The following is a 26,105-nucleotide window of genomic DNA, read 5'->3' as shown; positions in this document are numbered from 1 at the left end:
ATGCAACGGTGACGCACCGAGCAGTAGGCTGCTTCATTTCAATATTTATTGGCACAGCAGTCGTCAGCATCACAGTAAAATTAACTTTCAGATACCCATCAAAAATGGCAAAACGGAAGGTGGACACTGAGAACCGGGGGTTTCAAACAAGGTGGGAGTCGGAGTATATGTTCACGGAGGTAGCTGGAAAACCTGTGTGTCTTCTGTGTGGAGAAAGTGTGGCGGTACTGAAAGAGTATAATCTGAGACGACATTATGAAACGAAACACGCGGACAAAAACAAGAATATGGACATGGAACAAAGGCTACAAAAGGCAGAGGAATTAAAACGAGGCCTCAAATCTCGACAGGCTCTGTTCAAAAAAGCCAAATCACAAGGCCAGGCTGCTGTCAAGGCCAGTTTTATTTTGGCAGAAGAGATCGCTAAATCAGCCCGGCCATTTACGGAGGGGGATTTCATCAAATACTGCATGATTAAAGTTTGTGACGAAGTTTGCCCAGAAAAAAGGCAACTCTTTTTAAATGTGAGTCTGAGCAGAAACACCATTGACCGAGAGAGTAGACCAGTTGTCCATCAATCTAAAAGAGCAGCTTGTGAAAAAGGGAAAAGATTTCATTGCATATTCCTTGGCTGTGGATGAGAGCACCGACATTTCTGACATTGCCCAGTTGTCAATTTTCATCCGCGGAGTGGACTCCAGCCTAAGCGTGACAGAGGAGTTTTTGGCTTTACGTCCTATGCATGGCACAACTAACGGGGCATGATTTGTATGAAGAGGTGTCAAGAATGTGTAAATGAGACTGGAGACTGCCTTGGGAAAAACCTCGTGGGTTTGACAACCGACGGAGCACCTGCGATGTGTGGACACAGGAGCGGACTGGTGGCGAAGATACGGGAAAAGATGCAAGAGGAAAACGCGACAGGTGAGCTGACAGCTTATCATTGTATCATACACGCAGGAAGCGTTGTGCGGTAAAGCCTTGAAAATGGTAGCATGATAATGAGCATCATCACGCGCACAGTTAACTTTATCAGAGCCAAAGGTTTGAATCACCGCCAGTTCAAGGCATTTCTGACGGAGTTAGAAACGGAGCATGGTGATTTGCCTTATCACACAGAGGTGCGATGGCTAAGCCAGGGAAAGGTGCTTCAAAGATGTTTCGAGCTTCGTGAGGAGATTTGTCTGTTCTTGGACAGCAAAGGGAAAGACACAACACAACTCCGAGACGAAATGTTTCTGTGTGAAATGGCTTTTCTGTGTGACATTACGAGTCATCTGAATGCAATGAACTTGCAGCTGCAGGGTCGGGATCATGTCATCTCTGATATGTACAGTACAGTGAAGGCATTTAAAACCAAACTGACTCTGTGGGAGACGCAGATGCGGAAAGAAAATTTGAGCCACTTTCCCAGCTGCCAGACCATGAAAGAGAAGCTCTCTACCAGTGCGTTCCCGAGCGCACAGTTGGCTGATAAAATAGGTATGCTTGCCGCTGACTTTCGACGCCGATTTGCTGACTTTGAAGCACAAAAAAGCAGGTTGGAACTGCTCGGTAACCCATTTGCTGTTGACGTGGAAAGCTCACCACCAAACCTCCAAATGGAGTTGATTGACCTCCAATGCAATGATGCACTGAGGGCAAAATATGCGGCAGTGGGTGCTGCGGAGTTCGCCCGTTTCCTCCCCGACACAATGCCCCAGCTGCGCATCCAGGCTGCTCAAACGTTGTCTATGTTTGGCAGCACATACCTGTGTGAACAACTGTTTTCTTTGATGAACCTGAACAAAACATCACACAGAAGTCGACTTACTGCTGAACACCTCCACTCAATTCTGAGGATTTCCTCAGCTCAGAGCCTTACCCCGAACATTGATGAACTTGTGGAAAAGATGGGACACCACCAAGTATCACCCTCAACCTCAAACAAGTGAACATTACTGTGCAATCACATATTTAGAGTTTTTACTCAGTTCAAGTTTAAAAGTTAAAGTTTAATATTTGTTTTCACTGCATGTTACTTCTCCTTAAACAAAGTGTTGTTTTTGATTAATAGATTTTTGCACTTTATTTTATTGTATTTCAATCCAATTATATTTAAAAAATATTTCAGTTGAGTGGATGATAGAAAATTGCTATTATTGTTTTTTTCTTTGAAGTAAATTTAGCCCACTTTTGCTAAAATAGAAAATATAGGCTACTGATGGTGCCTTGAATACCGGTTTCTTTCATTTAATGTTCATGTTATGGGGATTTTTATATAAAGGAAATTTGTCTTTTGTGTCTGTTGAAAATTAAAGATTACTGACAGAGCCATAAGAAAACATTGCTTTATTTTTCTGATCATATTGGAATATATTTGTTAGGTTTTCAGTAGGTTCAATTAGGTTCACTAGACTATATGCGTCATTTAAAAAATTTTCAATGAACATTCGAACAGTCCGGCCCTCGGCTTGTAGCTAAATTTTTTATTTGGCCCTCCGTCCATTTGACTTTGACACCCCTGCCCTAGACCCACTCCAATTTGCATACCTCCCTAACAGATCCACAGTTTATGCATTCTCTATTGCACTCCACACTGCCCTTTCCCACCTGGACAAAATCAACACCTACATATGTGAGAATGCTATTCATTGACTACAGCTCAGTCTTCAACACCATAGTACCATCAAACCTCATCCCTAAGCTAAGGATCTTGGGACTAAACACCTCCCTCTGCAACTGGATCCTGGACTTCCTGATGAGCCGCCCCCCAGGTGGTAAGGGTAGGTAACATCTGCAAAGCTGATCCTCAACACAGGGGCCCCTCAGGGGTGCGTGCTCAGTCCTCTCCTTTTCACTCATGACTGCATGGCCAGCCACGACTCCAACACCATTAAGTTTGCCGATGACAACAGTGGTAGACCTGATCACTGACAATGGCGAGACAGCCTATAGGGAGATGGTCAGAGACCTGGCAACGTGGTGCCAGGACAACAATCTCTCCCGCAACATGATCAAGACAATGGAGATGATTGTGGACTACCGGAAAAAGAGGACCGAGCACGCCCCCATTCTCATCGACGGGGCTGTAGTGAAAGCAGGTTGAGAGCGTCAAGTTCCTTGGTGTCCACATTACCAACAAACTAACATGGTCCAAACACACCAAGACAGTTGTGAAGAGGACACGACAAAACCTATTCTCCCTCAGGAGACTGGAAAAGATTTGGCATGGGTTACTGCTGCTCTTTAATTAGTTGTTACTTTTTTCTTATTCATATTTTTTTCCTGCATTGCTGGTTAGGGGCTTGTAAGTAAGCATTTCACTATAAGGTTGCATTCGGCGCATGTGACTAATGACATTTGATTTGATTTCAAATGGTATCAAGACTATGCATATCCTTGCTTCAGGTTCTGAGCTACAGGCAGTTCGATTTTTTAAGCACAGACCATATCACAACATGTTGCAGAACTCATGAGCAGCATGGTTTTCCATGTTTCAAGCGGGCCTATAGGCCTATTTATTTGTCAAAACAGCTGTGCATGGCTGCATATCACTGTAGTAGGCTTAGGGCTGTGTTTTGGTTATTTGGATCTCCATTTGTTCTTTTATGTTAACTAGCCTCAATATAGATTGTGTCATGCATTTTATTTATTTTACCCATATTTTATCAGTTAAGTTTACTGAGTACACATAATTTACAGCAACCTGGGGAATAGTTACAGGGGAGAGGGGGGGATGAATGATCCAATTGAAAGCTGGGGAAGATTAGGTGGCCATGATGGTATGAGGGCCAGATTGGGAATTTAGCCAGGACACCAGGGTTAACACCTCTACTCTTACAATAAGTGCCATGGGATCTTTAGTGACCACAGAGAGTCAGGACACCCATTTGACGTCCCATCCGAAAGACAGCACTCTACAGAGAGCAATGTCCCCAATCACTGCCCTGGGGCATTATGATATTTTCTTTTTTAGACCAGTGGAAAGAGTTCTTCCTATTGGCCCTCCAAAACCATTTCCAGCAGCATCTGGTCTCCCATCCAGTGACTGACCAGGACCAAGCCTCCGATAGGCTTAGGTACAGGCAGAGAATAGGCACCGTTAGCGAGGCAGGCAAAAACTACCATACACAGGAGGATTAAATTACAGGTTAACACAGAGCTCCGACTAGAAGTGTGTCACAAAACAAACAATACCTCACAATGATGGGGTGCAAAGAACTGAACTAAATGTGTGATAATGACATACAGGTGTGTGAACAGGTGATTAGAATTCAGGTGATTGGGATCTGGAGAGTGAGCTGCGTTCAGGGGATCTACGTGTTTCAGATTTCTATAATTTATTGTGTTTTGTTTGTCTATTTTTTCTGTCTTTGTCTACATGTTTATCTATGTTTACAACAAACAAGGGGAAGAAATCAGAACAGGGACATTGGGAAATAATAACATATTGAATAGGATACATTTGTACTGTAGTGAAGCTGTCTATAGTAGAGGTAGACCGATTATGATTTTTCAACGCCGATACCGATTATTGGAGGACCAAAAGCCAATGCCGATTAAAAAAAAAAATCGGCCGATTTTTTAAATATATATATATTTGTAATAATGACAATTACAACAATACTCAGTGAACATTTATTTTAACTTAATATAATACATAAAAAAAATATATTTAGTCTCAAATAATGAAACATGTTGTATTTGGTTTATGCAAAAACAGTGTTGGAGAAGAAAGTAAAAGTGCAATATGTGCCATGTAAAAAAGCTAACGTTTAAGTTCCTTGCTCAGAACATGAGAACATATGAAAGCTGGTGGTTCCTTTTAACATGAGTCTTCAATATTCCCAGGTAAGAAGTTTTAGGTTGTAGTTATTATAGGACTATTTCTCTCTATACCATTTGTATTTCGTATACCTTTGACTATTGGATGTTCTAATAGGTACTTTAGTATTGCCAGCCTAATCTCGGGAGTTGATAGGCCTGAAGTCATAAACAGCGCTATGCTTGAAGCAAAGAAAAGAGCTGCTGGCAAATGCAGGAAAGTGCTGTTTGAATGAATGCTTACAAGCCTGCTGCTGCCTACCACCGCTCAGTCAGACTGCTCTATCAAATCATAGACTTAATTATAATATAATAACACAACACACTGAAATACGAACCTTAGGTCATTAATATGGTCAAATACAGAAACTATAATTTCAAAAACAAAACGTTTATTCTTTCAGTGAAATACGGAATTGTTCCGTATTTTATTTAACGGATGGCATCCATAAGTCTAAATATTGCTGTTACATTGCACAACCTTCAATGTTATGTCATAATTATGTAAAGTTCTGGCAAATTAATTACGGTCTTTGTTAGGAAGAAATGGTCTTCACACAGTTCGCAATGAGTCAGGCGGCCCAAACTGCTAGATACCCTGACTCTGCTTGCACAGAACGCAAGAGAAGTGACACAATTTCCCTAGTTAAAAGAAATTCATGTTAGCAGGCAATATTAACTAAATATGCAGTTTAAAAAAATATATTATTGTGTATTGATTTTAAGCAAGGCATTGATTTTTATGGTTAGGTACACATTGGTGCAACGACAGTGCTTTTTTCACGAATGCGCTTGTTAAATCACCCATTTGGCGAAGTAGGCTGTGATTCACTGATAAATTAACAGGCACTGCATCGATTATATGCAACGCAGGACAAGCTAGATCAACCATGTGTAGTTAACTAGTGATTATATTAAGATTGATTGTTTTTATAAGTTAGTTTAATGCTAGCTAGTACCTTACCTTGGCTCCTTCCTGCACTCGCATAACAGGTAGTCAGTCTCCTTGTGGAGTGCAATGTAATCGGCCATATTCGGTGTCCAAAAATGCAGATTACCGATTATTATGAAAACTGGAAATCGGCCCTAATTAAAATCGGCCATTCCAATTAATCGGTCGACCTCTAGTCTATAGTAATGCAAGGTATTTTTCATGATCATGTGAAACGTCAATTGTTATGGAAATGCTGGGACATGTTTTTCTATTCAAATTATGTTAAAATGTTATGATGCAACTATGATGGTGATACGATATGGATTACATTTATCATCCTGAATATTAAGGCTATACTCACTTCCTGTTACACACATGCATATTGGCTGGGTTATTATTTATTTGGACATCACACATTAGTTTTACTCTTATACAGACATCGTACACACACTATATCACATACATCAACCTACTCAGATTTACTACACACATAATAGCTTGACTACATTTTCTGACATCTGTGGCATTGGCTCACAGGCAAGGGAATAAAACAAATATTGCTAGAACCTGTTTATTTAATTCGAAATATCAGACATTTGAAATCTCTAATTTTGACCATCATAATACCTCTTATGTCAGTAACTTTACAAGCACTAATTATGGTCAATTTAGACTGAGAATAGTATTTAGTTATGATAAGGGGTGAAATTAGTATAGCCAGTTATAATTGTAATGGTTTAGCAGATTATAAAAAAAATATGATCAGTCTTTACGTGGCTAAAAGAAAAGGAATATAACATATACTGTTTACAGTAAACTCACTCTACATCCTTAGATGAAGTTGTGTGGGAAAAAGAATGGGGTGGTGAAATAATTTTTTGTCATGGACAAAGGAACTCAAAAGGTGTGATGATATTAATTAACAAAAATGTTGATCTGAATGTGCAAATAGTTAAGAATGATTCGCAAGGAAGTTGGATCTTTTTGAATATTAAAGTGGATGAGAAAGAGATTTGGCTCATTAATCTATATGGTCTAAATCAGGATGATCCATACTTCTTTGAAAATATTGATACCAATTTCTTGAACTTACAGGCAACAAATTATCAAATCATTATGGTAGGAGACTATAACAGTGTTAAGTACCTCAATGGACCGTAAAGGAAATCACTCTACAAACTATCACTGTGCCCTTAAGGAAATCACAAATTTTATGGACACATTAGAAATAGTGGGTATTTATAGACTGAAAACCCCTGACCTAGTGAGATATACACGGAGAAGACTTGACTACTTTCTTGCCTCTTTCTCTCTTGCATCAAAGGTTAAAAAAGTTTTAATATTTGACAGAATGTGATTGGATCATCATCCTCTAATTAACCTTCACATAACTCTTATTGAATTTCAATATGGACGGGGATATAGGAAATTGAATCAAAGTTTACTGGAGGACAAATTATTTTAAACTAAAACAAAATAATTTATAACTGAATTCTCCCAGTACAATATAGGTTCAGCAAATCCCATATTGTTTGGGATACCTTTAAAATGCACCTTCAGATGTCATTCAATGCAATATTCATCAATAATAAAAAAGCAGTTTCTGGCTAAAGAGACAAAACTAACAAGGGAAATACATTAACTAATAGTACAGGTAGATAGCAATAAAAACAAAACTACAGAGATACAAAATAAGTTAGAGGGAAAACAAAACAAATTGGAGGAACTTATTCAAGAACAATCTAATATAATCTATTACAAAAATAAAGCAAACTGGATGGAATATGGAGAAAATTGCATCAAATTCCCCCTGAATCTCCAACACAGGAACTAATAATTTGCAGAAACTCATTACTGAAGACGGAGTCTAGAGGAAGCTAAATATTTTGAGCAGATGTTTTCTTTTCCGTCTCATCCTCACCCACTTAATGACAATTACTGTAAGGAAAAATTTAACTGCTGTGTGTTGTACAATGGACAATATGGACACGATATGAACTGATATGCCAGAGTTATATTTATATTATAGCAAAAAAAAACAAAAAAAAAGTGTTTAATATGATTTTTGTGACTACCACATCGCTATACCCCATACATACAGATAATTGTAAGGTCCCTCAGTCGAGCTGTCACACCATGATCTGTTTCACCTGTCTTGTGCTCGTCTCCACCCCCACACCAGGTGTCTCCTGTGTATTTATACCTGCGTTTTCTGTTTGTCTGTTGCCAGTTCGTCTTGTCAGGTCGTACCAGCGTGTTTTTCAGTTTTTTCTTTGCCTGCCCCCTGTGTCAAAGTATATATCTGCGTTTCGAGCTATCCACCTCCTGTGTCTGCATCTGGGTCTCATCCTGAGTTTGTCACGTTCCTGACCTTATTTTCCCTTATTTTGTATGTATTTAGTATGGTCAGGGCGTGAGTTGGGGTGGGTTGTCTATGTGTGTTTTCTATGTTGGGTTTTTTGTGTTCGGCCTGGTATGATTCTCAATCAGAGGCAGCTGTCAATCGTTGTCCCTGATTGAGAATCATACTTAGGCAGCCGGGGTTTCACGTGTGGTTTGTGGGTGTTTGTTCCTGTGTTAGTGTTTCGCCACACGGGACTGTTACGGTAGTTTCGTTTGTTGTTTTATATCGTGTATTGTTTTCGTGTACATTAAATTCATGGAAACCTACCACTCTGCAAATTGGTCCTCCGATCCTTCTCGCCTCTCCTCGTCCGATGAGGAGGACGAAATAGACTATCGTTACAGAGTTGTGATACGAGCAGTACATTTCAAACACAGATTCAACCACAACGACCATGGAATTTTTTAAATGCCTCACGAAGACGGGCACCTGTTAAGTAAACAAAATAAAAGCAGACATTGAATTTCCCTTTGAGCATAATAACACTTTGGATGGTGTGTCAATATACCCAGCCACTACAATATACCCAGCCACTACTACCATGAGGCCAATGGTGACTCTAAAACAGTTAGAGTTTAATGGCTGTGAAAGGAGAGAACTGAGGATGGATCAAGGACATTGTACTTACTTCACAATACTAAGAAGAAGTCTGTACATAATGGAAATATTTCCATACATGCATCGTGTTTGCAACAAGGCACTAAAGTAATATTGCGAAACATTTGGCAAAGCAATTCACTTTTTGTCCTGAATACAAAGTGTTGTGTTTTTATTTGATTTGCAGTAAACATATTACTGAGTACCGCTCTCCATATTTTCAAGCAGAGTGGTGGCTGCATCATGTTATGTATTTGCTAGTAATCGTTAAGGACTGGGGACTTTTTCAGGATAATAAAGAAACGGAATGGAGCTAAACACAGGCAAAATCCTAGAGGAAAACCAAACACTGGGAGATTAATTGACCTTTCAGCAGGACAAAAACCTAAAACACAAGGCCAAATCTACACTGGAGTTGCTTACCGAGTTAAAGCTTTGACTTAAATATACCATAATCTATGGAAAGACCTGGAAATGGTTGTCTAGCAATGATCAACAACCAATTTTAAAGAGCTTGAAGAATTTTGAAACAGTAATGGACAAATGTTGCACAATTAAGTGTGGAAAGCTCTTTGAGACTTTCCCAGAAAGATCACAGCTGTAATTGCTGCCAAAGGTGCTTCGACAAAGTATTGACCCAAGGGTGTGAATACTTATGTCAATTATATATTTCTGTATTGTTTTAACTTTGTCATTATGGGGTATTGTGTGTAGATGGGTGAGAAAATGTATTTAATACATTTTAAATTCAGGCTGTAACACAACAAAATGTGGAATAATTCAATGGGCACTTTCTGAAGGCACTTTATCAACATATCATGTGTCCACATTTGAAGTTGACAAAATGCTGGCCTGATAACTTGATGACATTTGGAGACCTAAGTTATAGGCAACAGTAGCCATAACAGTATACCGCCAAACATACAGAGTTGATTTATGGAATATATTAATTATACTCAGCAAAAATATAAACGTAGCAATTGAAGATTTTACTGAGTTACAATTCATAAGGAATTCAGTCAAATTAAATAAATACATTTTCACATGACTGGGCAAGGGTGCAGCCATAGTTGGGCCTTGGAGGGCATAGGCCCACCCACTGGGGAGCCAGTCACGGCCAATCAGAATTCGTTTTTCCCCACCAATGGGCTTTAATACAGACAGAAATACTCCTCGGCACCCAACCCCATCCGCCCTCAGATGATCCCTCAGGTGAAGAAGCCGGATGTGGAAGTCCTGCGGTTGTGAGGCCGGTTGGATGTACAGCCAAATTCTCTAAAACGACGTTGGAGGCAGCTTATGGTAGAGAAATTAACATTAAATTCTCTGATAACAGCTCTGGTGGACATTCCTGCAGTCAGCATGCCAATTGCATGCTCCCTCAAAACTTGACACATCTGTGGCATTGTGTTGTGTGACAAAACTGAACATTTTACAGTGGCCTTTTATTGTCCCGAGCACAAGGTGCACCTGTGTAATGATCATGCTGTTTAATCAGCTTCTTGATATGCCACACCTGTCAGGTGGATGGATTATCTTGGCAAAGGAGAAATTCTCAAACAGGGATGTAAACACATGTGCACAGAATCTGATTGAAATAAGATTTTTGTGCGGATGAACCATTTCTGGAAATGTTTATTTCTACTCATGAAACATGGGACCAACACTTTAGATTTCTATTTTTATTCAGTGTGTATGCTCAGCTTTTGCACTATATTTTTTGTAATGTGTTACATTTTAGCCACTATCGGTAGCCACAGTCAGATATATCCACATACATTTATAACTGTCACTGACTTCAGTGTGTTTCCTTACATTTCGCATCATTTCAATACATTGTTGGTTCACGTTTCTTTCCTCTGTCATGTTCGTATGGTTGTTTCTGTGGATCATAGATTGTGCAATAATTTGGGACATGTACTGTAGCCCATTTGAATCATTGTGGACCATACCTATCAGTTTAAACCCGGAGCCTGGCGCACGGTTCACTGCGACTGGACATTTGTCATCACAGTTCCATGATTAGTGAGGATTATTAGGGCAGATTTATAGGACTATTGTTCAACCCCATCACTATTCTCACCTTCCAATATTTTATGGATTTCAATAATTGAATATAATTGAATATAGCAACTTTCAAGATGAATCAAACCACTGTATTTTTGATTCACCAATATACACTACATGACCAAAAGAATGTGGACACCTGCTCGTAGAACATCTCATTCGAATATCATGGGCATTAATATGGAGTTGGTCCCCTCTTTTGCTGCTATAACAGCCTCCCGCTCTTCTGGGAAGGCTTTCCACTAGATGTTGGAACATTGTTGCGCGGACTTCCTTCCATTCAGCCACGAGCATTAGTGAGGTCGAGCGATAGGCCTGGCTTGCAGTCGGAGTTCCAGGTCATCTCAAAGGTTTTCAATGAGCTTGAGGTCAGGGCAGGCCAGTCAAGTTCTTCCACACCGATCTTGAAAAACATTTCTGTATGGACCTCACTTTGTGCACAGGTGCATTATGCTGAAACAGGAAAGGGCATTCTCTAAACTGTTTCCACATATTTGGAAGCACAGAATCATTTAGAATGTCATTGTATACTGAGCATTAAGATTTCCCTTCACTGGAACTAAGGAGTATAGTGATCACTCCAGAGAACACTGCTCCAGAGTCAGCAAGCTTTACACCACTCCATCCAACACTTGGCGTTGTGCATGGTGATCTTAGGCTTGTGTACAGGTGCTCTGCCATTAAAAAAAAAAAATCTATTTTACCTTTATTTAACTAGGCAAGTCATTTAAGAATAAGTTCTTAATTTCAATGACAGCTTAACTGTCTTGTTCAGGGGCAGAACAACAGATATGTAACCTTGTCAGCTCAGGGATTTGATCTTGCAACCTTTCGGTTACTAGTCCAACGCTCTAACCATTAGGCTACGCTGCCGGCCATGAAAACCCGTTTCATGAAGCTCCCGATGAACAGTTCTTGTGCTGACGTTGCTGCCAGAGGCAGTTTGGAATTTGGTAGTGAGTGTTGCTGCCGAGGACAGACGATTGAGTCATCAGCATACACCAGCCACCTGGGTCTGACAACTTGGATGGAAAATTACTGAGGAGGATAGCGGACTATATTGCCTCTCCTATTTGCCATCTCTTCAATCTAAGGCTACAGGAAAGTGTCTGCCTGAGGCCTGAAAGGAAGCAAAAGTAATTCCGTTATCAAAGAATTGCAAAGTACCCTGACCAAACACTGTTACCACTGTTACCAAACCTTAGTGAACTTTTGGAAAAAAATGTGACCAGATGCAATGCTATTTTGCAGTAAAGAAATTATTAACAACTGACTTTCAGCACGATTATAGGGAAAGGCACTCAACATGTATGACACTAACAAATGACTGATTGGTTGAAATAAATTGATAAGAAGATTTGTTAGGGCTGTTTTGTTAGACTTCAGTGCAGCTTTTGACATGGATCATGATCTGCTGATGGACAAACACATGTGTTATGGCTTGACATCCCCTGCTATATCGTGGATTGAGAGTTACCTGTCTAACAGAGGGGGCATTTTAATGGAAGCCTCTCCAACATAATCCATGCAGAGTCGCGCATTCCCCAGGGCAGCTCTCTAAGCCCCTTACTTTTTTCAATCTTTACTAAAGACCTGGCACTGAGTAAAGCCTGTGTATCAATGTATGCTGATGACTCAACATTATACACATCTGCTACCACAGCAAGTGAAATCACTTAACAAAGATCTAATTCACTAAACCTCAACTAAATCTTGTAATGAATAATTTGGAAATTTAACATGTTGAGGAGTCTAAACTGTCATGGTCAAAACATATTGATGCAACTGTAGCTAAGATGGGGAGAGGTCTGTAATAAAGCGCTGCTCTGCTTTCATGACATTGCTATCAACAAAACAAGTCCTAAAGGTCCTAGCGTTGTCGCACCTGAACTTCTGTCCAGTCATATTGTCAAGTGCCACAAAGAGGGACATAGGCAAATTACTGTTGACCCAGAACAGAGCAGCACGGCTGGCCCTTAAATGTACACAGAGAGATAATATCAATGACATGCAAGTCAATCTCTCCTGTCTCAAAGTAGAAGAGATTGACTACATCACTACTTGTCTTTGTGAGAGGTATTAACATGTTGAAAGAACCGAGCTGTCTGTTCCAACGATAAGAACACAGAACACTCAGACGCTCATGCGTTTATTTATTTTAGTATTAACTTGTATTTATTCAGGCTAGCCCAGGGTGCCCCTGAGTTCAAACATTTTCACAGGAAGAAAAATGTACATTACAAACTAGATAACTTTACAAGTACAGTTGTGGGGCTTGCTAAAGCTCTTTAAAAGTGTTGCTATTTAAAGCAAAGCAGTTACATATTTGACTCGTTTTCAGGAAACTAGGCATGTGTCGCGCCTCACTTCTTCACAGGAGAGTTATTTGAACACATTTTTTTTTATCTAAGTACATTTTTTAAAATTCCTTTCTGGAACATGTGAACCTTCAAATAAGAGCCAAGTTGGTTTAGCCACGGAAAAAGTCAGGAACCTTCCGGCTAGCCATGATTGGCTGAGATTATGGATGGGCTGGACTTGAGAGTAAGGCCATTCTACTGCCAATGTTGTCTATGGAGATTGCATGGATGGCAGGTAGCCTAGCAGTTTGAGCGTTGGACTAGTAACTGAAAGAGTGCTGGTTTGAATCCCAGAGCCAACAATGTGAAAAAATGACAAAAAAGTGTGCTTGATTTTATACACCGGTGGCTGAAACCACCGAATCCGCTAATTTGAAGGGGTGTCCACATACTTTTGTGTATATAATGTTTATCATATGAGATGTATATGGATAGAATGTGGTATATCTGAAGAATAGTATATGAAGAATAATAATAATATACAGTACCAGTCAAACGTTTGGGCACAGCTATTCATGCCAGTGTTTTTCTTTAGTTTGACTATTTTCTACATTGTAGAATAATAGTGAAGACATCAAAACTATGAGATAACACATATGGAATCATGTAGTAACCAAAAAAGTGGTAAACAAATCAAAATATATTTTATATTTGAGATTCTTCAAAGTAGCACCCTTTGAAGTGATGACAGCTTTGCACACTCTTGGCATCAGCTTCATGAGGTAGTCACCTGGAATAATTTTCAATTAACAGGTGTGCCTTGTTAAAAGTTTATTTGTGGATTTTTTTTTCCTTCTTAATGCGTTTGAGCCAATCAGTTGTGTTGTGATAAGATAGGGCTATTTGTATATTATACCACTCCTATTTGGTAAAAGACCAAGTCCATATTATTGCAAGATCAGCTCAAATAAGCAAAGATAAATGACAGTATCACTTTAAGACATGAAGGTCTGTCAATCTGGAAAATGTCAAGAACTTTGAAAGTTTCTTCAAGTGCAGTGGCAAAAATCATCAAGAGCTATGATGAAACTGGCTCTCATGAGGATCGCCACAGGAAAGGAAGACCCAGCGTTACCTCTGCTGCAGAGGACAAGTTCATTAGAGTTGACTGCACCTCACATTGCAGCCCAAATAAATGCTTCAGAGTTCAAATAGGCCTTCATGGTCAAATTGCTGCAAAGAAACCACTACTAAAGGACACCAATAAGAAGAAGATACTTGCTTGAGCCAAGAAACACGATCAATGGACATTAGACTGGTGGAAATCTGTCCTTTAGTCTGATGAGTCCAAATGTGAGATTCTTGGTTCCAACCGCCATGTCTTTCTGAGATACAGAGTAGGTGAACGGATTATCTCCGCAATTTTGTTTCCCACCGTGAAGCATGGAGGAGGTGTGATGTGGTGGGGGTGCTTTGCTGGTGACACTGTCTGTGATTTATTTAGAATTCAAGGCACGCTAAACAAGCATGGCTACCACAGCATTCTGCAGTGATACGCCATCCCATCTGGTTTGTGCTTAGTGGGACCATCATTTGTTTTTCAACTGGACAATGACCCAAACACACCACCATGCTGTGTAAGGGCTATTTGACTAAGAAGGAGAGTGATGGAGTGCTGCATCAGATGATCTGGCCTCCACAATCACCCGACCTCAACCCAATTGAGATGGTTTGGGATGAGTTTGACCACAGATTGAAGGAAAAGCAGCCAACAAGTGCTCAGCATATGTGAGAAGTCCTTCAAGAGTGTTGGAAAATAATTCCAGGTGAAGCTGTTTGAGAGAATGCTAAGAGTGTGCAAAGCTGTCATAAAGGCAAAGGGTGTCTACTTAGAAGAATCTCAAATATCATATATTTTAATTTGTTTAACTTGTTATGGCTGCAGCCCGGTGTCGGTACACTTATGACAACAGCCCGTCCAAGTGCAGGGCGCGAAATTCAAAAGATATTTTTTAGAAATATTTAACTTTCACACATTAACAAGTCCAATACAGCAAATGAAAAATACACATCTTGTGAATCCAGCCAACATGTCCGATTTTTAAAATGTTTTACAGCGAAAACACCACGTATATTTATGTTAGATCACCATCAAATACAAAAAAGCACAGACATTTTTCACAGCACAGGTAGCTTGCACAAAACCAACCTAACTAACCAAGAACCAACCAAACTAACCAAGAAACAACCACCAGATGACAGTCTTATAACAAGTTATACAATAAATCTATGTTTTGTTCGAAAAATGTGCATATTTCAGGTATAAATCATAGTTTTACATTGCAGCTACAATCGGAAATAGCACCGAAGCAGCTAGAACAATTACAGAGACCAAATTGAAATACCTAAATACTCATCATAAAACATTTATGAAAAATACATGGTGTACAGCAAATTAAAGACAAACATCTTGTGAATCCAGCCAATATTTCCGATTCTTTAAGTGTTTTACAGCGAAAACACAATATAGCATTATATTAGCTTACCACAATAGCCAAAAACACAACAGCATTGATTCAAGCCAACAGTAGCGATAACGAATAAACCAGCAAAAGATATTCATTTTTTCACTAACCTTCTCAAAATTCATCAGACGACAGTCCTATAACATCATATTACACAATACATATATTGTTTGTTCGAAAATTTGCATATTTAGCGGCACAAATCGTGGTTATACAATGTGAATACTAGGCAAAATGCAATAACAATGTCCGGAGAAATCTTGGAGAGGCACCTAATCTAATCAAATAACTATTCATAAACGTTACTAAAAAATACATGTTGGACAGCAAATTAAAGATAGCTTAGTTCTTAATGCAATCGCCGTGTTAGAATTCTAAAAATAACTTCATTACGACATGCAGCTTACGTTATGGCGAGAGAGCGCCCAAAATCTGGGCGCAAACTAATAGTACACATGTTCGACAGATATATGAAATAACATCATAAATGGGTCCTACTTTTGATGATCTTCCATCAGAATGTTGTACAAGGGGTCCTTCGTCCAGAACAATCGTTGTTTGGTTTTAGAACGGCCTTTTTCCCTCTCGATTTAGCAAGCAAAACTTGCCAAGTGGCGCGAAGCTCTCCATCGTCAACAAACTCAGAGAACGGAACACGCCAAAACTCCCGAAATTTTTTTAATAATCTGATTAAACTATATTGAAAAAACATACTTTACAATGATATTGTCACATTTATCAAATAAAATCAAAGCCGGAGATAGTAGCCGTCTATAACGACAGCTTTTCAGAAGGCAATCCCCGGTTCCTTCTTGCGCCTTCCTGAAAACAGGAAATTGGTATCACGTCATGCCAAGAGCTCTTATTCGACCTCAGATCAAGCTATACACTCCATTTCTTCTCTCACTGCCTATTGACATCTAGTGGAAGGCGTATGAAGTGCATGTATACTAATACATATCAAGCAAATTAATAGGGATGCCCTGGAACAGAGCATCGATTTCAGATTTTCCACTTCCTGTCAGGAAGTTTGCTGCAAAATGAGTTCTGTTTTACTCACAGATATAATTCAAACGGTTTTAGAAACTAGAGAGTGTTTTCTATCCAATAGTAATAATAATATGCATATTGTACGAGCAAGAATTGAGTACGAGGCCGTTTGAAATGGGCACCTTTCATCCAAGTTACTCAATACTGCCCCTGCAGCCCAAAGAAGTAACACTTTTATGGTTACTACATGATTCCACATGAAACTATGAAATAACACGATGTCTTCAATATTATTCTACAATGTACAAAATAGTCAAACTAAAGAAAAAACCTTGAATGAGTCCAAACCTTTGACTGGTACTGTATGTTAAATAATATTCACTAGAATATATAGATAGAACGGTTTACAATTTTGAGGATCAATGAAAGAAAGCCATGTAAATACATACATATTGTCTCCTTTTCAACACTAATTGGTAGATTTAAAGATACTTTGATCTTATATATTATTTAGGGATAGGAAAGTATTTTTGAATAATATAAAACTGCTTTGGAGACCCTTTACACACAACACATACAGTATTGGGGAATCAAAAATACAGTGTTTTGATTCATTCTTAAAGTTGCCATATTCAATTGTTTAATCCATTAAATATTGGAAGGTGAGAAAAGTGTACAATAGGGGTTGAACAGTAGTCCTATAAATATACCCTGATAATGGAACTCTGACAACAGCTCAACTGTCCAGTCACCAGGCTCAAGGTTTAAACTGCCTTTTGTGGTCTGCATTCCATAATGATTCAAGTAGGTTACAAGTTCCAAACTACTGCACAACTTTGAATTTGTTAGCCTAATATGATTCACTATTGCTAGCGATCCTCAGGAACAACCACACGAACATGACAGAGGAAAGAAAGGTAAACTAACAATGTAATGGAATGATACAAAATGTAAGGAAACTAAAACGGAAGTGACAGAATAAATGTATGCTGGTATAACTAACGTTGTTTACCGATAGTGGACAATATTTAACACAATATAGATGGTAAAGAAATAGGGAAAAGTTGGGGCATATAACTAAAATACTCTAGAAGTCATAAATCAACTTGGTGTGTTACATTTTCGCATGGCTAAAGAAGCCTATAACTTCGCTCTCCACATTTCATATCTGCAAGTTATAAAGCCAGCATTTCCTAAACTCCAGCAATCATAAGGTAAAATACATCTAAAACAATTGTCATGTATATGTACAATCCACTTATCCAAACAGCTTACTCATTTACCTAGCTCTTATCAATAGCGCGTATCAATTTGTAAATTACAGCGCATGGATAATGTTATTTTCTGATGAAAATAACATTATCATTGTTTCACAATTATCATTGTTTCACAAACAACCTTATCATTGTTTCACTGTGCGTGAAAGTGGTGGAATTATGAGGGAATGAAGTAAAGGTCCAAATACGGCGTATCTGTAAACACACCTCTACCACGCCTTAATTTCTTTGATCTCCACCCCAAACAAATAGCAGGCGAGTAGCATGCTGTTCTCATGCTTAAGTTCAAGGTCAGAATACTTGCAGAAAGAAAAGTGTATTAAAACTGAATTATGCTCCATTTTCACACTTAACTTTTGGTTGGAATTACTTCCATCTGAGGAAGTAGAAATGTTAAACTCATAAACTAGACTGATAAATATAATAATAGAGTTTCATCCCCCCTTTTTTCCCTCAGAACACCTTCCTTCCTGAGCGGTATGACGGCTGCATGGTCCCATGGTGTTTATACTTGCGTACTATTGTTTGTACAGATGAACGTGGTACCTTCAGGCATTTGGAAATTGCTCCCAAGGATGAACCAGACATGCGGAGGTCTCCAAATATTTTTCTGAGGTCTACAAATATTTTTCTGAGGTCTTGGCTGATTTCTTTTGATTTTCCCATGATGTCAAGCAAAGCGGCACTGAGTTCGAAGGTAGGCCTTGAAATACATCCACAAGTACACCTCCAATTGACTCAAATTATGTCAATTAGCCTATCAGAAGCTTCTATAGCCATGACATCATTTTCTGGAATTTTCCAAGCTGTTTAAAAGCACAGTCAACTTAGTGTATGTAAACTTCTGACCCACTGGAATTGTGATACAGTGAATTATAAGTGAAATAATCTGTCTGTAAACAGTTGTTGGAAAAATTACTTGTGTCATGCACAAAGTAGATGTCCTAACCGACTTGCCAAAACTATTGTTTGTTATCAAGACATTTGTGGAGTGGTTGAAAAATGAGTTTTAATGACTCCAACCTAAGTGTATGTAAACTTCCGACTTTAACTGTATATACTTTTAAAAAAGTAAAAAAGTAAAAAAAAAAGTTACATCTAAAAGCCATACACTCTAGGAGCTGAGATGCAATAATTTTATAAACAACATTTCGACAGCCAAGCTGTCTTCATCAGGATATTATGAAGACAGATTGGCTGTCGAAATGTTGGTTATTTAATTATTGCATCTGAGCTCCTAGAGTGTGAGGATCTCCTTTTCTTTTTCAAGTGTTCAAATAAAATAAAATGTTATTAGTCACATGCGCCGAATACAACAGGTGTAGACCTAGAGTGAAATGCTTACTTACAGGCTCTAACCAACAATGCAGTTAAAAAAAAATATGGATAAGAATAAGAGATTAAAGTAGCAAGTAATTAAAGAGCAGCAGTAAAATAACAATAGCGAGACTATATACAGGTGGGTACCGATACAGAGTCAATGTGTGGGGGCACTGGTTAGTTGAGATAGTATGTACATGTAGGTAGAGTTATTAAAGTGACTATGCATAGATGACAACAGAGAGTAGCAGTGGTGTAAAGAGGGGGTGGGGGGTGCACTGGAAATGGTCTGGGTAGCCATTTGACTAGATGTTCAGAAGTGTTATGACTTGGAGGTAGAAACTGTATAGAAGACTTCTACTCCGGTAGCTACTGTAGCACCACGCCTAAAGAGGTGTGAATTTCTTTTGCATTCACAGCAAATCTGATCTACGGCAGAGCTGTATGTAGGGCAGTGGGATAATGATTCACATTGTGTGTAGTGAAAATGTTCCTGCTAAGTAATATTATAGTATTGTTTAACTCTAAAAGGTAAAAAAATGTACACTCACTAAGGTGGAACATATAGTTCAGGGCCAGTATTCATAAAGCATCTCAGAGTCAGAATGCTGATCTAAGATCAATTTTAACTTTTGGATCACAATAAAAAAGATTCACATGGACATGAAGAGACCTGATCCTAGATCAGCAGTCCTACTCTGACAATACATACGTTTGCACTGGTAACATTTTTGCCGCTGCCGTGGTTGTCACTTTCCCACCAATCAAATGTTAAAGTCCCTAATGTACATTCCATAATTGCCTGAAGTTCAAGAAGGGTCTGCAGACATGTGTTATATGGCTCTTGGAAGTTCTTGATGAAATTAAAGTATTGGTTACCTCCTGTCCAAGTTGGTAGCTTTGACTGCTGCAAACACACGTGTCTTCAGTGTGAGCCCCGCCATAGGGATTGACAGCTGCTGAACGTATGACGAGTCCTTTACAGAGACAAACACACAAAGAAATCAACAATTCACAATTGTTTTAATCCTTCATATTAACATTTAGATGAGGACAGGATTCTTGAATTGCACTGGATTTATAATCTGAGTTCGAAAAAAATACCCTTTTTTCATTATTATTATTATTCATATCTGCAATAAATGTAGGGTAAATTGGCACAAACCTTCATTACTGGAATAATCTGTATGCACAGTTATTTAACCTGTAAATGTATAATAGCTACACTACCCCTGTATTTCCTATCCACTGTAAAATTCCCAGTCATGAAAACTACTCAATACTTCCTTCGTCTGGATGTGATAGAACTTCTATTAAGATATGACATAACTTTGATTTGCATTTCAGAAGGAGATCAAATGAATATAGTGTCTTTATGGTTATATATTTGTGGTACATTGTTTATGATTGACTTTTATTTGACCATTTTGCTCTACAGTGCCTTCAGAAAATATTCAAACCCATTGACTTTTTCCGCATTTTGTTGTGTTACAGCCTGAATTTGATTAAATTGAGATTGTTTGTTACTGGCCTACACACCATACCCTATAATGTCTAAATAAATTAATAAAAAATGAAAAGCTGAAATATCTTGAGTCAATAAATATTCAACCCCTTAGTTATGGCAAGCCTAAATAAGTTCAGGACCAATTATTTGCTTGACGAGTCACATAATAACATGCATGGACTCACTCTGTGTGCAATAATAGCGTTTAACATTGAATGACTACCTCATCTCTGTACCCCACGCATACAATTATCTGTAAGGTCGAGCAGTGAATTTCAAACACAAATTCAACCACAAAGACAAGGGAGGTTTTCCAATGCCTCGCAAAGAAGGGCACCTATTGGTAGATGGGTATAAATAAAAAAGCAGACATTGGATATCCCTTTGAGGATGGTGAAGTAATTAATTACACTTTGGATGTGTATCAATACACCCAGTAACTACAAAGATACAGGTATCCTTCCTAACTCAATTACCGGAGAGGAAGGAAACCGCTCAGTGATTTCACTATGAGGCCAATGCTGACTCCAAAACTATTACAGAGCTTAATGACTGTGATAGGAGAAAACTGAGGATGGATCACCAACATTGTAGTTACTCCACAATACTAACCTAATTGACAGAGTGAAAAGAAGTAAGCCTGTACAGAATAAAAAATATCCATAAACATGCATCCTGTTTGCAACAAAGCACTAAAGTAATACTGCAAAAAATGTGGCAAATTAATTCACTTTTTATCCAGAATAATTATGTTTGGTGCAAATTCAATTCAACACATTACTGAGTACCACTCTCCATACTTTCAAGCACAGTGGTGGCTGCATAATGTTATGGGTATGTTTGTCATTATTAATGACATGGTAGTTTTTCAGGATAAAAAATGTATGGAATGGAGCTAAGCACAGGCAAAATCCTAGTGGAAAACCTGGTTCATTCTGCTTTCCACCAGACACTGGGATATGAATTTACCTTTCAGCAGGACAATAACCTAAAACACAAGGGCAAATCTACACTGGAGTTGCTTACCAAGAAGACAATGAATGTTCCTGTGTGGCCGAGTTAAAGTTTTGACTTAAATCTGCTTGAAAAGCTATGGAAAGACCTGAAAATGGTTGTCTAGCGATGACCACAACCAATTTTACAGAGCTTGAAGAAGTTTGAAAATAATAATGGGCGTATGTTGTACAATCCAGGTGGTGTGGAAAGCTCTGAGAGACTTATCCAGGGAGACTCACAGCTGTAATTGCTGCCAAAGGTTATTCTAACATGTATTGACTCAGGGGGTTGAAGGTGTACAGTATCTAATCAAGACATGTTATTATTATTATTCTTTTTTATTATTATTATTTTTTACAAATGTTAGAATGTTTCTTCCACTTTGACATTACAGAGTACAATTAAATCCATTTGAATCCCACCTTGTAATACAACAAAATGTGGACAAGGTCAAGGGGTGTGAATAGTTTCTGAAGGCACTCTATGCACATTTTATTCCCGGGTGCAAACTTTGCATGTATAATATGGTTAGTAAATCTAGCAGTGAAAGTGTATCATAGCGAAAATGCAATTGTGTAATTTGTCAAATGTACTTACATTGTAAAGCAGTAGACTCAAAGTACTGACAAAAGTACCATTGCTGTCCTTCACTGATATTGCAGCAGCTGACCTTGAATAAACATGAAAATTAAAGTTATGCTAAACATGTTTTATTGCCTGGTTTATATACCAACATTGAGTCACATTTGCATATTGTTTATCTTAGTATACTTTCAGATATCTTGATAAATGGACCATATGTCAGTGTGATACATCATTCTCTTTTAACATAAAACTTAGATTCTACGACCTTCTCAAATCATGTGATATCTTCATTGTGCTCTCCAATAATTTTTCATTTGTCATTTTCAGTTTACTGCATCCCTATGTACAGTATATCTAAAATGGTAATCAATTAAGTCCATTGACAACACAATTTTGACACATTCATATGACTTTTCACTGACTTTGAATTTTCTCTATTATTAATTTGATTATGAATTCAGAGGAATTGTAGACATGTGAATGGATAAAAATCATCATAGAAACTTGAGGGATTATTTCACTGCACTTACGAAGCCAGCTGTGTATTGTTCACCAGGTATTCCAGAGGGTAGCTACAGCTGAATTTGTAGAGCAGACCTGGCAGGTAGCTAATGATAGTCGGGGGATCTGGTGTATCGATGTACCCGGATATGTTCCCAATCTGCACCAGTGAGAGGTTCCCATAAGCATTGGGCCCCTGAGCCGTGGAAACCTGCAACACAAAATCAGTGGTGAATGCCTGCCCCATCCGATCCCCACCATTATGGGAGTCAATGTCCCATCAGTAGAGAGGGCCAGTGGTGATAACATCAACCATACTATTAAGCTAATGCCCCCTCATCGTGCTAATCCCTAACTCAATTCCCTTTATCACAGCATCAGCGGCCCAGGAACCACCCTACAATCAAAACAACAAAATGTGGAAGAAAGCAACCTTAGTAAAGGCTCCTCGCGAATCTCTCCCGCTGTTTCTAGGAACAAGCAATCACCTCTCCGGGGCTTCCATTCTCCCAACCCCAACCACCACTACAATTACTGAACCACTGTTGGAAACTAAAATATAGGTTGTCAACATCAAAACATAGACACTGTAGATGACTGTGTGTACATTTTTCAGATGATTCCTAATAGTAGGACATTTTATTTAGTTGTTTATCTCCTTTTGTTTTTGCTGCCTTTTAGAAGAATTGAAGCGTTGGGCGTGATGTAAGTACTCTGTGGTTGGAGCCACGGTAAGAGGAGCCATGATCTGTCATGGACTCTTTTAGGGTTTTCCGGATACAGATTAACCTTAGTCCTGGACTTCAAGACATGCTCAATAAATAAATCTCCATCGAAAGTGCTTTTTAGTCCAGAACTGAATCTGTTTCCAGGAAACTGACCCATAGGTGTGATAGAAGGCATTATAAACAGGTGGTTGGAATAAGCATGGGCCTCTTACCACCAGGGCATTGCCACATGTCTCCAGGGTGGCAAGGCTAATGCTGAAGAGGACCACGGTGGGGAAGGTGTTGTTATTGATGAAACCACGGCAGTGGGCATCTCCATGGCGACCGTTGAGGGCCAGGTCAGTGTCGGTGTAGCCGGAGAAGAGAACCGGACAAAAGTTGATCTTGAGGGTGATTGTCTGCACCCCACAGTACACACTAATGTCCCGCTCCGCTGGGAGAGAGCAGAGAAAACAACAACAGTTATTATCACAGCACAAAATCATATTATGGCCTTACATGCATTTTTTTTCCAAAGAGGGATAACTAAACAAGGCTAAAGAAAAAGACTAAAGAAGGCTCACACTGGCGTTGAAAATAAAACACAGATAATTTTATTGATTTGAGCTTTATTTGGAAATGTCTATATCAAGAGCATCTTGATGGGTTGCATCACCGCCTGGTATGGCAACTGCACCGCACACAACCGCAAAGCTCTACAGAGGGTGGTGCAGATGGCACAATAGTTCACTTGGGGCAAGCTCCCTGCCATCCAAGACATCTACAGCAGGCGATGCTTGAGGAAGACCTGAAGGTCGTCAAGGACTACAATCACCCGGACCATGGACTGTTAACCCTGTTACCATCTAGCAAGCAGTATCGTATCATCGGGTCTTGGACCAAAGGCTCCAAGACAGCTTCTACCACCAGCCCGTTAGACAGTTGAACAGCTAACAAAAAATAGTATTTGATTATAAGTGTAACTAAAGGTTCCACTGTTTAACTGAAGACAGAATAAACCATGTAAACTTCCTGAAAAAATAAGAAATAGCAACTATTAACTATCCTAAATATGTTACATGCATCAGTCCAATAAGAGTTAAGTTAAAGTTCTATGTTATATTCATAAAGTTATATGAATAACCTGCATTGAAGTTGTATTGAATTTAAATGAATATAATGTATTTATTTTCTCACCAGGGAAGCGGCTGTGGAAGTTGGCATCACAGTTGTATCCATTGAATTGTGCTCCAACTGATAATGCCTTACTTATAAGCAAAAGGATCAAACATATTTGTTCCATTTCAGCACCTGGAGAAAAACAATGTTTTTCATCAGTCTTTGCCATCTTCCATATCATACATATTTTTTAATAAGAGCTACAGTTGAGTGTACATCATGGGAATAAAAAAGTAACATGATTTTGTTAGTTATTTCAGAAATCACAGTGAGACAAACCTTAACTTCTATGAAGAATAAGTTGCAAGAAATCTACCTTCAATCTAATTCAAAAAGGGTTACCTTGTAAATCCTAGTTTTTGCCAACAGCAATAGGGTTAAAACATAAAGATAATTATATTGCTAGCCTTTTGGAGTCTGAACATTATCTATTTCAAATACAGACTCGTTAAGATACTATTATTTGGTAAAACCATGGACAAAACAGCCAAATATTGATATAATCAACTGGCTTGGTTGTCACCGCAACATTACTAAGCACAATGGGCTAAGTCTTGTCAAATCAAATCAAATGTATTTATATAGCCCTTCTTACATCAGCTGATATCTCAAAGTGCTGTCTTTGTTTTCTCAACGTCTAAAACCCTTTTATCAGATGATGATAATATACATATGGTATCTTATGATCAGATAAGGGTTTTTGTTGTGGAGAAACAGCAACTTTTCAAGCAGCTGGGTTCTCTTGGTCAATGCTTGTTGAGCTTCCCTGGCTATCAGTGGAGTTGAGTTGTTCAAGGTTGTCAAGGTAAAAATCAGCCCCAGTGCTACTCACCCTGGTCCTTGGAAGTCGACAAATCAGCGGTTCTCCATATGCTCGGGACTGCTGCATGTGATGGAATGATCCGCACAGCATCCCTACACCACAACTAGAAACATGGTGTGGGTCGGGGGGGAAAAGAGCCCGGCCACATAAGAGATTCATTATTTGAACACGTCAACAAAAAAAGGGCTGTCCAGGAGAACATGGGAAAGTCCATCAAATCTGAATGTGTTATACAAATCCTTTCACAGAGCCAGAAACATGAGCAGGTTTTGAAGTTTCCCACTCATATCCTTTCTGCTTGATCTTGCTCTGTCAGCGCACACAAACGGTTTGACGCCGCATGAGGTCCGTGCTGGGGGAATTATCTTTTCATCGGCCTACGGAGTGGGTGCAGCGCGCTGACTGAGCAGCTCTTTCTCTCTTGCCAGCAGTGGGCCCAGGTCTTTTCACGCTTTGTGTCCAGCCTTCCTCCATCAACACATCTCTGCTGGCCTTCCCTGGTATCCTCTCTGGGGCAGCAAGCCACCACCTGTCCCCCTGATGTCTCAACTTTGACTCCTGCTCTCAGGCTCCCACATGGGGAGAGG

General features: G+C 39.0%; 1 protein-coding gene across 1 annotated transcript in view; it reads right to left on the bottom strand.

Moving 5' to 3' along the window:
* The window catches only part of LOC139536652 (zona pellucida-like domain-containing protein 1), a 49,056-nt gene extending 23,439 nt beyond the window's left edge, over positions 1-25,617 (bottom strand). The window contains exons 1-6 of the mRNA XM_071337284.1: positions 25,528-25,617; positions 24,714-24,827; positions 23,750-23,970; positions 22,839-23,020; positions 22,321-22,393; positions 20,100-20,197 (exon numbers count right to left, since the gene is read on the bottom strand). Coding sequence (XP_071193385.1) covers positions 20,100-20,197; positions 22,321-22,393; positions 22,839-23,020; positions 23,750-23,970; positions 24,714-24,819 — 680 coding nt within the window. The 5' untranslated portion in view covers positions 24,820-24,827; positions 25,528-25,617. The remainder of the gene's footprint in view (positions 1-20,099; positions 20,198-22,320; positions 22,394-22,838; positions 23,021-23,749; positions 23,971-24,713; positions 24,828-25,527) is intronic.
* Between the last annotated feature and the right edge of the window lie 488 nt (positions 25,618-26,105).

The sequence above is a fragment of the Salvelinus alpinus genome, chromosome 13 (assembly GCF_045679555.1).
Source record: "Salvelinus alpinus chromosome 13, SLU_Salpinus.1, whole genome shotgun sequence".
NCBI classification, from domain to species: domain Eukaryota; kingdom Metazoa; phylum Chordata; class Actinopteri; order Salmoniformes; family Salmonidae; genus Salvelinus; species Salvelinus alpinus.
Note: the sequence above shows the minus strand (reverse complement) of the source record. Positions and strands in the feature narration are given on the sequence as shown.